Source organism: Glandiceps talaboti, chromosome 20 (genome assembly GCF_964340395.1).
Source record: "Glandiceps talaboti chromosome 20, keGlaTala1.1, whole genome shotgun sequence".
Lineage (NCBI taxonomy): Eukaryota > Metazoa > Hemichordata > Enteropneusta > Spengelidae > Glandiceps > Glandiceps talaboti.
In genome coordinates, this window is record NC_135568.1 from 6,764,418 (window position 1) to 6,775,949 (window position 11,532).

An 11,532-nucleotide genomic window follows, 5' to 3' on the forward strand; every position below is an offset into this window, starting at 1 on the left:
TGCTAAGAAACCCCGTTGGGATGAATTCTATAGTGTGTGACGTCACAGCCAACTGTTACGCTAATTGGGAGATCAATTGCATGATTGACAGATTACGTCAGTTGTCAGTGCTCATAATGAGTTGACAGCTAAATGACAGCTCAGCTTTGACACCTAGGTGCAAGCTTGTTAGCTATAGGCTGTTAGAATCGTCACATCTCGTGCATAGACGTTCATCCGTGCCTGCTAGAAAGACGTACGGGCCAGGTTTTCTTTTGGTAAGGATTACACAGTGCATTAGTGCAGTCATGCCTCCCAGACAATTTGCAACCGGGTAACCGAACCTGACCGGGTATTGGTGGAATAGTCAGAGAGAGTGAAATTCCTGTTCTAATCCAGTTGGATTTCTGTGTTTTAAGCTGCTTTGTGTTTGAAATTTGTGCACAAACAAGAGAGTCGGACCGAATGATAGCGTGTCAGTGTCATAGAGGGGAGACAACCAGCATTGCCTGACCGAATAACAAACAGACTACCGTGTACAGATCTACCGAACAAGACCACGCTTATTGACCCAGCTTTATCCAGTGTGTACTGTCATAATACTAGTAACACTGGACCGGACTCAGTGACTCGCTTGTGTTTGAATTCCGTACAGTACAAAATGGCCGTGAGGCGGTTAGCTCTGCTGGCCTTGTGTGTCTTTGTACTTGTAGGCAAAACATTGGCCGCTCGTGATGTGACCTGCGAGGAAATCACAATTCCAATGTGCCGTGGTATTGGATACAATATGACCTACATGCCTAACCAGTTCAACCACGATTCACAGGATGAAGCGGGACTTGAAGTTCATCAATTTTGGCCACTGGTTGAGATCCAGTGTTCACCAGACTTGAAATTCTTTCTATGCAGTACATATGCTCCGATTTGTATTACGAACTATAAACTGCCTTTGCCGGCGTGTCGGTCCGTATGTGAACGTGCTAAAGCGGGATGTGCCCCGCTTATGAGACAGTATGGCTTCGCCTGGCCAGAACGTATGCGATGTGATGATTTACCAGAATATGGGGATGAAACAAGACTGTGTATGGACTTCAATAGCAGCGAGGCGACAGTCACTCCCACCCCACCAAGTATTGACAACAGTTTATCAACAAAATCAACGGAACGTTGTGGGCCATGTACTTGCAATGAAAATATGGTACCAATAACCGAAGAATCAAGTCACTACGGTAAAATATCCACAGGAGGAGTGGAAAACTGTGCTGTTCCTTGTGACGGAGCTTTTTTTACACCCGACGAAAAGACTTTCGCTTCGTTCTGGATAGGACTATGGTGTATTCTTTGCTTTATTTCGACATCCATGACAGTGTCGACATTCTTTATTGACATGCAACGTTTCAAATATCCCGAACGACCGATTATCTTCCTTAGTGGCTGTTACCTGCTTGTATCCGTTGGCTACATTGTTCGACTAATCGTAGGACACGAAGCCGTCGCCTGTACGGACAGTCATATTCGCTACGAGACGACGGGACCGGCTGTATGTACAGTCGTATTTCTGTTGATCTATTTCTTTGGCATGGCGAGCTCTTTATGGTGGGTTATCCTCTCGTTTACGTGGTTCCTAGCCGCGGGCATGAAGTGGGGCAACGAGGCGATTGCAAGCTACTCTCAATATTTTCATTTAGCCGCCTGGCTCATACCGTCGATAAAATCAATCGCCGTACTTGCGACGAGCTCCGTTGACGGGGACCCAATCACAGGTATCTGTTACGTTGGCAATCAAAATTTAGACAATTTACGGGGCTTCGTGCTAGCGCCATTGTTTGTGTATTTGTTGATAGGGACCTCTTTCCTGTTGGCTGGCTTTGTTTCCCTATTCCGTATTAGAAATGTCATCAAGCAAGGCGGAACAAAGACTGACAAACTTGAAAAACTGATGATAAGAATTGGTGTATTTTCAGTGTTGTATACTGTTCCTGCCACTATCGTCATAGCTTGCTTTTTTTATGAACAACATTTTAGATTCACGTGGGAGAGGTCGTACAATTGCCCCTGCCACACTAACGAAACAAATCCAGATTATTCAATGTTTATGCTCAAATATTTTATGTGCCTTGTGGTTGGGATCACGTCAGGATTTTGGATATGGTCAGGAAAAACATTAGAATCATGGAAGAAATTCTACAACCGTTTACTTGGACGAAATGACAGTGGGAGACTCAGCAAACCCGCTAATCCGAAGCAGCTCCCATTAACCCATGTTTAGTGTGTCAACTTGTGAAAGTGTACATTGTAGAAACTGCTTAAAAGAGACAACCAGGAAGATAAAACAAGATTGGAAAGCGACGAACGCTGAATTTATAATCACTCAAGTTCAAGTGACTTTTGAAAACTACGTGTGTAGGTATAGGTGATGTTCCGGGCGAACCCTTGCCAGCTTACACTACAAATGCAACGAGGATGGCCGTCGTGTGTTTTAAGTGCCTCCGTCAAAATGTCTGCCGTCGTTAGCAAAAGGACCCACACAGAATGCTGTAAGTTTGCAAAGACATTGTCCGCTTTTATGTGTTCCTTTTTAACCAAATTTTTTTGCCTTGTGTAAACATTGGCAGATAAGCCAGCTTAAGTACATACATACGGGTTAGGTCTACTTTCACATACTGGACAAAATCCAACTTCAAAGTTTTTGGCAGTAAGGGGATGTGCCCGCTCTTTTGAATAAGTAAGATAAACAGTTACAGTAAGGGAAAAGACTTGGAACACTCACAGTGATGATTGAAATATGTTGGGCCAGACCCAAACTCAACTATCATGATTTTCTTCGTAATATTATTCGTATGGACACACGTAAATGTTATATAGTTTATGCTACAAAGTTTTGAATTCGAAAAATTGTATGTTTTATTTATGTACGTATTCTACCCTACGCGTTCTAAAGGAACCTCAATGAAATTTTTATTTCTGCTAATTTCAGACCCTTGATCACGTTATCTTCCGTTTTGCGTAACCCAGAAATTTAATAGATATTATAGCAGGAGACTTTCCACAGAGGCGTTGTTAATGAGGTCAAATTTTCCTCTCTTTATGGAAGAGAGAATTTCCACCAATTTTGCTTTATAAACAAACTAAACTGCGTCAATGGATGTAACATGAAATTTTTATTGTTTGCTTATACATTGGCAAAATATAAGAAAACGTATTTTAAAAATTATACATGTTTTGTTGTTTGATCCCTGTGTCATTTGCGATTATGTTAGGTTGTTTGGTGACCCATAGGAGTAAAGGCCGATTGGTAAGGCTAGAGAGTTTCTCTTGGGTACATCTGTCGGGTAGTAAGAAAACACCACACGCGAAGGGACACTTTCTCTCAGTTCGGAGTGTCATCGTTGAGCCCCCAATTTGTCATGGGCTAAAGCCGTGCTAAATGAGGGGAATTAGGCGACATTTGCACTTCCAAAATAGACAATTAGGGCCAGGGTCATTATGTCCCTAAAGAACTGTTGTGTTCTATGTGAAAGGCTGTATAGAGCCTTATACAAAACAGTACACATTTTTCTAAAACCACGTTGAATGCCCGTAGGAGACAGAGGACTTAATCCCGGAGAGTTCTTTAGCCTTTCACAGCGGCTTTTATTCTTATGTCACCATTGCCCGCCCACCAGGACCTAATTAGTGCAAAAGTAATGCATTGTTGTGTAGAAGCCGAAAGCCATTGTTGTTTAGCATCGTTCCTTGCTCTATGTATTTACTCTTCTATTTCACTAAGAATTCACGTTCTGACTCAGATCTTTTGCTCCGCGTTTTGCTTCGGATTCGCTTGGTTGGTTTCACTTAGCCAAATATGTGTGTATCTGCGAGCAGAAATGTGGTCAAATGGCCCGGATTTGGTGACTATGGCTTAATTGTTTATCTATTCCACGTTTGTATAAAGGGCTTATCTCTCTACGGACGCAACGTAATTACAGGGGCGGGGCTTAGCTGGTATATGAGACCCCCATGACATCCACGCTGTCAATCAACGTGACTCTATTGAAAGCACACAATTGGAGCATATTTACATAGGCTCGTAAAGCCAACACTTAATGGTTCGCTTATTATGCATGTGTCAGCCCGCCCATTAATCACTCTAGTCCGCCTACCTCATTAGGGTTATTTACTTCTCACCATTAATAAGACATAATTAATTGCCCGTTAGCCTGGAACAATAAACAAAAGAGCTAGTCGTTAGGGGGCATTCACGAACGAGTGCAGAATGCGAGACGAATTGTTTTACGAGGTGGTCGTTGTAATAAATTGGCGCATATCAACCCGGTTTCTCCGTCGTAGTTGTTTGCGCCATCGAGCCATCGTCAGTGCCTGCTCTATTGTATTGTAAGTGCAGCACGAATTTACTTAAGAAATAAACATAGCCCAGAGCACAGTAGAATATACCAACGTTACTATAGTCAACTATGCCGTTAGCTAGTCTGGGGCTGTAGTTAGGAGACAAAATGTTTCGTCGCCTAAAGTACGAAGTGAAATCAATATAGAACAATTGTTAGATTTCGTTTAGTGAATTTAACACGCTCTCGAGTGTTGGTAAATGACGGTCCGCTTTTGAATTCGCAGACTAGCGACGCTTCAATTTGTTCAGTGCATTTTGAAAGAGGCTGCGAACCGAACCCAACCTTTCATCGACTCACACAGATATATTAATGCTAGATTCCGAACATTTTCGTTCCGCTGCTGTGTTTCAAGTAAACCTTTTTAGAGAGAGAGAGAACGCTCTCATGGTATCTTTTGTCCGTCAAATATGCAGGGCGCGACAAATACTTTCAGTGGAAGCACAGTTGTTGGTGGACAGACAGGAATGGGAATTGTGAACCGGGAACAACAACGCCGCTAAGCAGGGAGGCGGGTTCTGATGTTTAGGCACAGTTTGGGGCGAGTGTCCCCCGCTACTCGTTGCATTCAATCCAAACCGGGACAACCACAGGGAGGCCTGTTTATGAACACTGAAATTTGAAACCCCAACCTAATTACAACCACGAATATGGAGTATAAACAAAAAGATTCCGATAAAAGTTGGCGTGCTGTAATTTATAAACTTTTTTCTTAGAGAATTCGTCTGGTATTTTTGCCCGAGTCCGCCATCTACTTCAACAATCATGAAGTAGGCTATACGAAATTTCTTTCTAAAACGCGTTTGATTTGCTTGATATAGTTGTGAAATTTTAGCTTGAAACGTAATCCTAAAATATCTGAACAAAATTCGATAGCCGACTGGCTTTAATGACACTTGGTTGATATTGACACGAAAGACCTTTATCAAGCGGCGACTTCAAATGGACTCGCCATACCCTAACTTGTAACATCATTAGAAGAGTTTGTTCACTGCGAGTCTTGTCTCAGAGCATGCTGTGGGAAATCTTTGCTAATGAAGGACTTTGGTTTGTCACCATGGGTTTCAAATTTAGCACGTATACTCAGGTCTCCCTCAATAGAACGGAGGTCATTTTCTAAATGCTTTTCTTTGTGGTATTGTATTAGGGTCGACGGGAGGGAATACTTTGGTCAAGCCAGGCCTTTCATACTTTAATTTCACCACCCAATGTGCACATCATTTAACAATACACTCGATTGGTTGTGCACACGCGAAATGGACATTTTGTCGTAGTTTCAACCAATCGTGACAGGTCTTTTTGCACGAGATAACCGAGACGCTACTTTTTCACGTCTGGGCACAGTTGTTGGTATCCTCTGACTTCCAGTATACAAATGTCATTTCTTTAGACAGACAATTTGGTCCTTCCGAAAGGCGCCAACGTGGCTCGTTTTGACAAACGACACAATTTGGTCGTGAACCCCGCTGAAAGCATTGAAAAAAAATGTTTTTGAATTATTGCACAATGAGGGTTTCTTCGTAAATGTTTTCACACCAAACTATCTAAAAAATAATGAAAAATGTAAAGGACTACTTCTGTTCTAAAAATAGATTTTTAAAAACGTCATCATACAACATATAAAAATTGAAGGGTCGAGAATTTCAAATAATTATTCTTTCTTGTAAATTCGAAAATATAGGCACCATATTATAATATAATTTACCTTGTATACATGTGTAAAGCTACGTTCTACAAATCTACCTGGAAGCGTTATACCCACAGTGTAACCAAATTCGGTATAAAAAAAAGCAATTTATTAAAATTCCTCCGTAAACTTATTTTATCCTGGAGAAAAAAAAACTACTTATGGTATTTTCACTATTCCCACCTAATTATAAGTCAATTCTAGATAATTGGTTTCAAATTTTCCTAAAAATTTGTCCACATTTAGTGAGATATTTGAGAATTTGCATTGTAGACAAGATGGAGTCGATGTACAATGAAGCCTAAACGATCTAACAAGTAAGTTTGGCATGAACTAATCGAACTGATGTGACAAATCAGTCGTTTTTAAAACCATAATTTCTCTGAATTCTCCCCAGTCAACTACAATTTTGTCAATCTGTCGAACTCCCAGTACCAACGTTTTCACCCAAGTTACATTGTCCTCCCCATAATGCATTTCAATATCACTCCATATATTCCAATAAACATGAAGAGCAAAGCCGCAATTCGTATATAATTATCTAACTTTTAAATAAGTGCTCTGTGAAACACAATTATTTTGTCGTTGAATGCGGTAGCCTCTAAATATTATATATCGAGATAATTTGTTTGTACGATGGTCTTTAGTATCCGAAAAACTTGCTGCTTTGTAATAATGACATTCGCAGCTCAAGTGTCTTGTTTTACAAACTGATACTGATAAAGATGGCGTCGTTCACCCCGAGTTATACCCCTGCTTGCGAAACTCTAATTAACATTCAATTAAATTCCATTAACTAAAGGCACGCTGTTGACAAGAACATACCAATAATTCAATTTTACCTAAAATTGGTGTAATTTTCTCCAATTATTTACCCCGGACGACAAAAAGTGTCTACTCTAAGCGGATCTCAATCCCGCCAAAATTTGTTATCATGAAATGTGACATCAGCTTTTTGTATGGTGAGTGGATTTTTACAAGCAGGGTGACTGACAAAATGGACTATTAATCCGCAACATGGTCCAGCTTGAAATTCAAACAAAATGACGCATACTTGCAAAATAACGGGATGTGATTTTATCTTTTCATAATTGCATTTAGCCCATCATATCGGCCAACACAGATCTGATAATGGCACATAATTGTCCAAGTGTCGCAGCTTGCATTCGCAATCAAGCAAACCGAGTGGTCGAGCAAAGCGAAGCATTCTTGCGGGGTTCAATTCACCCCCAAATCTCCCCTTGAGGCCTCAGCTAGTTTAGTAACATCAACTCAAGGTGTATGTAAACGATGTCTACAGGCTACGTTTGGCCTTCGTGTGGTATACTAAAGGAAACCTCCATTTGACCCGACAGAAAAAACAGATCAGAGCAGATTTGTGCGCGGAGTAAAAAGAGCACACACGCGTTAATAATGGCATTATGTTAGTTTTAGCATATGTGCTGCATAAATATTTCACTTCTTAGACACTCTGAATTTGAAATCAAAGGATCGTGCATAAATTTGGACGTGACAAGTAACTGTATAAAATATCAGTGGTTTTCAGTACTCTCCTAATACCGAATCTCCTGTGTACCAGCAAGCTTAATATCTCTTCCGACACACTGCCTGCTCCACTTAGCTTTAGTCTGGGCAATCTCCTGTATATGACTTTGGCCTTTCAATTGTTCATATATATTATTTGTTTAATTCTGCTACATACTTAGTGATTATTTGGTTTTATAGGACTTAGGACGCGTGGGCGATTTCGGCATGACCTACTGTGTTTTTTGAAGATAAGTTGTCATATGTTTACACCACGGTTTAGTCAAAATACTGAGAAAGTTTATATCAGTTATTTTTTGGGGTTTTTTGACAGTCATTATTATAATCCCGGTAACACGAGAGATTGGTTTTGGTCTCGACGAGATTCTAAGGGATATTAGACAGCTAACACGAATGTTTGCCTTTTTTGTCAAAACTATGGGGGTGTTGTTTCTCTGTGATCACGTTCGTCGTTTGTCGCAAAGGATAGACTGAAGTAGGATGTTATACCATGCACACACTTATAAATCTAAGATGTCACAGTACCTTGAAACCATTCTCAGACCGACTTAACAGTACGCGAAGAGTTTAGTAATTATTTTAAGAACGGTTTAACATCGAATGTATAAAGGTCATAACATCCCTTTGTAAACTCACTGGTCCGTCCTATTACCGCCTAAATTGCTCAATATTAACAGAAATTTTAATTTCAGAAAAACGATGACCCCGTCTGCATGATGTTATACCTAAATGGAAATCATACGGTCGCTGCCCTTGTAATCTATTAGATAGTGGTGTAGAATATTCAACATGTACTCTTAGAAATTTTGTCGAATTTTAATCTGAAGTATCGATAATTATTTTGTTATTTATTTCCCATTTTCGTTGGTTTTGAGAATCACAGACTGTGTTCATGCTTTCCTTTGGTTAAAAAGATCAGAAAGACCTCCAGGGAGACTCCCCACGTTGAGATCTCCATTGCCAACCAGCGCTCCACGGCGACGAAAATTAATTTTGAAAATTTAAATAGAGAGCATGCCATCTGTACAAGGGATGTTCGTAGAGGGCTCGAGTGTGACCCCAGCTGACGGCAAGATGAACTTGTTTGAAAGCAACTCGTCAGCTTGCAACCAGAAGGACTGTCAGACTGTTAAAATACTAGTTATGAGTTTCATCTCCCTTCTGTGGGAGTTAGTATATATGCATGAATGAATCCGTGGATGCCATGTCTGCAAAGCCCTCGAGCGTTTTCGTATTTCGTTCATTCACAGACACAGATGATATGATACTATGGGCAACATAACATTGGCAACTACATCACACCGAACACACGTGTGTCATATCATGGTATATTTATTTTCTATTAAATCAAAATACTTCTGTTGAAAAATTTAAAATGTTGGGACCAGCATTTCTATTAAAAAGGAAGTGTCTTTATTTTCCAATATATACCAGAGTTAAGTAACGAAAATGAAAATTGACTAATGGGAATTAAAATCTAAGATGGTTTATGCTAAGGAGGTGTGTTAGTAGATTCGTTAATGGTTCGTCTTCCTAAGTCATGCATAAAACGACAGATATTAGTAATGAAAATGTCACCAGCACTATCTCGTAACCCCAGTCAGTTTTTATTCCTTAGTTTTATTTTTTAAAGTGGTTCAGATCAAACATAATATTTTGTTCATACCTTTTTAAAATCGCATATTATTATATTCTTCCTCCTCACAACACCGCGTTGACATATCCATAACTAAACTCCAGAATTCATTTCAGAGTTTATGAATAATGTAGAGGAGAATTCCATTTTTATGATGTTTTATGTTGTCTATATTAGCTGGCATTCCATTGTGTTTTGATTACTTAAACAAGATGGTTTACCAAATGACTTAGGGTGCCCTGAAATAGACATACGATGATTTTCATAAATTCTTCATGACTACTTCAACAACATTTTCTGCATGTTCAGAAATTGCAAATTAGGATTTTTCTTGGAATTCTAATCCCCAGAGCACGTGCACAACACGACTTATTCTTGCAATAAGCTCCTGAACCAAGAACCCGACAATACCATCATAATAATACCCATTTTATTCATTTCAATATTTTCAAATATTTAACCCTTTTTACTAAAATTTACCTCCTGCTTAAATTATTAGAACAAATTCTATGTTTTGTTAATATCTGGTGAATCTCTATTTCGAACTAGAATCAGAGAATTTGAAAATCTTGCTATAGAAATAATCCAATTATCAACATTTTGTCGACTTTCACCTTCCCGCTCAGAAATTATGATCACAAATTGTCGTGCTTTGTAAATTAATAGCAAACTTTGCCTTTAATTTGGACTAGAACTATACAATTAATCATTCCTTTATAAACATGGTCAAAATTTTGGTGATTTTCATTTTCTCGGTGAAATTCTAACAACAAATTATAATGTTTTTGTAAATTTTTGGCAGGTTTCATCTTCATTCTGGACTAGAACCACAGAATTAATCCTTCCTTCAAAACCTGTGTCAAAATTTTAACTCAAAGCTAATCATATTTCACAGAATCTGATTTTTTTCGCATTACTAACAACAAATTATAAAATGTTTTGTAAATTTTTGGCAGGTTTCATCTTCATTCTGGACTAGAACCACAGAATTAATCCTTCCTTCAAAACCTGTGTCAAAATTTTAACTCAAAGCTAATCATATTTCACAGAATCTGATTTTTTTCACATTACTCTCACCAGTAAGGAGATTAAAGGCTTTGTTTCACCCAATAGTTGTCAAGTTTATGCCTGTAAAGTTAAGCTGAACATTTATCTTAATCCTATAAATTGTTAGTTAATTTTTCACGGTCGATGATTCCAATTTGTTATTGAAATCTCTAAAGACCAAACACAGCATCTATAATGCCGTCAATAATAATGTCACGGTCAAAGTCACATCCAGACACAACAAAAATCCGATAATTTATCACAGTACTAACTTTAAAACAACAATCATTCTGTACATTTATTTGCGTTCTAAATAGTCGCCCGTTTCTCTCACAAAATCGCGCATGATTTCTCAAAAGAATAGACAAAATATACCATACTTTACAGTAACGATACCCTTTGTTAATTTTAAAACAACAATGTTTGCTATTCAATGGTATCTGTACGCGGACATAAACTTGAACAAACCCATGATAGTTTTTGCCGTTTTGGGGAAACACATGTTAGACGGTCGACTCTCATTGACGTTAATATTGCAGTTTTACACAACCTAATTCTATATACGGTGCCCTACATTCACATCTGAGACAGCCAAATTCCTTTGAAAATATTTGGTTAATTTTTTCCCCATTATTTGGTATAACGATTAGACATACATGTACGATCACAGCACGACGTTTGGTAAAATCTCCAAATTGTCAGAGAAAAAAAATTGGTAGTTCCCCCAGAAATGTTTAGTCTATCTCTTTACTGGCTGCGACACACCATTTTCGTTGAACATATAATAATGATAAGCACTTCGAGAGAGAAAACTCTCAGCGATAATAGGCAAAAGCGGTGGACTGACATATTTCCACGTAACCATGACAACGCTGGTATGATTACCCCGTTAAAGGACAGTGGGATGCTGCAACACGTAGAGAGGATCGCCATGTCTGGAAATAGTATGTCTCTCTTACACTCAACAATACACAAGTGTCTGAAGAGATCTGACAACGTGCGAGAATTTCGATGTTTAATTGTTCCCGTTTCTACAGGAACGTTTTTATTACTTTAACCATTTAATTGCACGGGGAAGAAGAAAAACCGAGGGGGAAAAAAAGCTCTGAAAGGAAAGTTAACATTTAATGATCATGGAAAATACATAGCTGTTAGTAAATAGACGAAACGTTTTTCCGTTACTTTTGAAGATGTTATCATGGAGTGTGTGAATACTTTAAAAGATTTCGGTAGGAAAGAATCAATCGAAAGCG

General features: G+C 38.9%; 1 protein-coding gene across 1 annotated transcript; it reads left to right on the forward strand.

The window, feature by feature from the left end:
* The first annotated feature begins 640 nt into the window (after positions 1-640).
* Positions 641-3,082, forward strand: LOC144450755 (frizzled-5-like). The gene has a single exon (XM_078141464.1). It carries the CDS (start codon positions 641-643, stop codon positions 2,246-2,248), a length of 1,608 nt encoding a protein of 535 aa, XP_077997590.1. The 3' UTR covers positions 2,249-3,082.
* Positions 3,083-11,532: the final 8,450 nt, after the last annotated feature.